Source organism: Sinocyclocheilus grahami, unplaced genomic scaffold, assembly GCF_001515645.1.
Source record: "Sinocyclocheilus grahami isolate Dianchi unplaced genomic scaffold, SAMN03320097.WGS_v1.1 scaffold1083.1, whole genome shotgun sequence".
Classification (NCBI taxonomy): Eukaryota; Metazoa; Chordata; class Actinopteri; order Cypriniformes; family Cyprinidae; genus Sinocyclocheilus; species Sinocyclocheilus grahami.
Window position 1 is genome coordinate 333,422 of NW_015506262.1, and position 927 is coordinate 334,348.

The 927-nt window shown below is 35.5% G+C and overlaps 1 protein-coding gene across 1 annotated transcript in view; it reads right to left on the bottom strand.

Annotated features, from left to right (window-relative positions):
• The window catches only part of LOC107566556 (nucleoporin seh1-like), a 12,532-nt gene that overhangs the window by 8,930 nt on the left and 2,675 nt on the right, over positions 1-927 (bottom strand). The window contains exon 2 of the mRNA XM_016252028.1: positions 389-439. Within this exon, the coding sequence (XP_016107514.1) occupies positions 389-439 (51 nt within the window). The remainder of the gene's footprint in view (positions 1-388; positions 440-927) is intronic.

Below are 927 nucleotides of genomic sequence, written 5' to 3' on the forward strand. Positions count from 1 at the left end.
AAAGTTTAATGACATTTGTAAGCATTGTAACTTACATGAAATAATTATTTGTTTGAACATAATCTAATGTTTAATAAGCAAACATTAACAAGCACATTATCTCACATTTCTAACTCTTTGAATATACAACTAATGCTCCATTAAGCATTATATAATGTGTTAATTATTTATTAATGAGTTATTATAAAGTGTTACCATTAAAAGTTATTAATTTATTAAAAAATGATTTACTATTATAAAATTATATATACACGCAAATTCTAAACTACCAAAATTGCCCAAATGTAAACATGCACCTATTGTACCCGACATTTTGAATTTTAAAGCTATGCATTTTAGGGTTAGACGGAGATTTACAACTAAAGAATATAACAGAAATAACTCATACCTTCCAGCTAGCAGTACAACGCCACTCTCCATCGTCCCCTTTGTCCCAGACCTAGTTTAGAAAAGAAAAAAAGCCAGAATGTTTGTCATTAAAATAGGGAACAATCAGGCACAATAGCTTAAGAACCACAAGACACCAAATATTAATTCTTCAAGACTCAAAATACTATAATAGCTGAATTAAACTGCAGCTGGGAGAGATTCACAAACTGATGCACAGCAAGGCCTTTCTACTTATAAAAAGGTCTCTGCCCATTTAAACCTCAGGTCGTGTCTCAAAACTTTCTGAACCGCCCTCACAGATGGTAATTGGGTGTCAGAGGGTTCAGTGCTGTCTGGGTTTATGTGATCACACAGACACACACACATACACACACACATACACACACACAGACACAGACACAGACACAGACACACACACACACATACACACACACATACACAGACACAGACACACAGAGAGAGAGAGACAGACACACACACACACACACACACACACACACACACACAGACACACACACACACACACACAGACACACA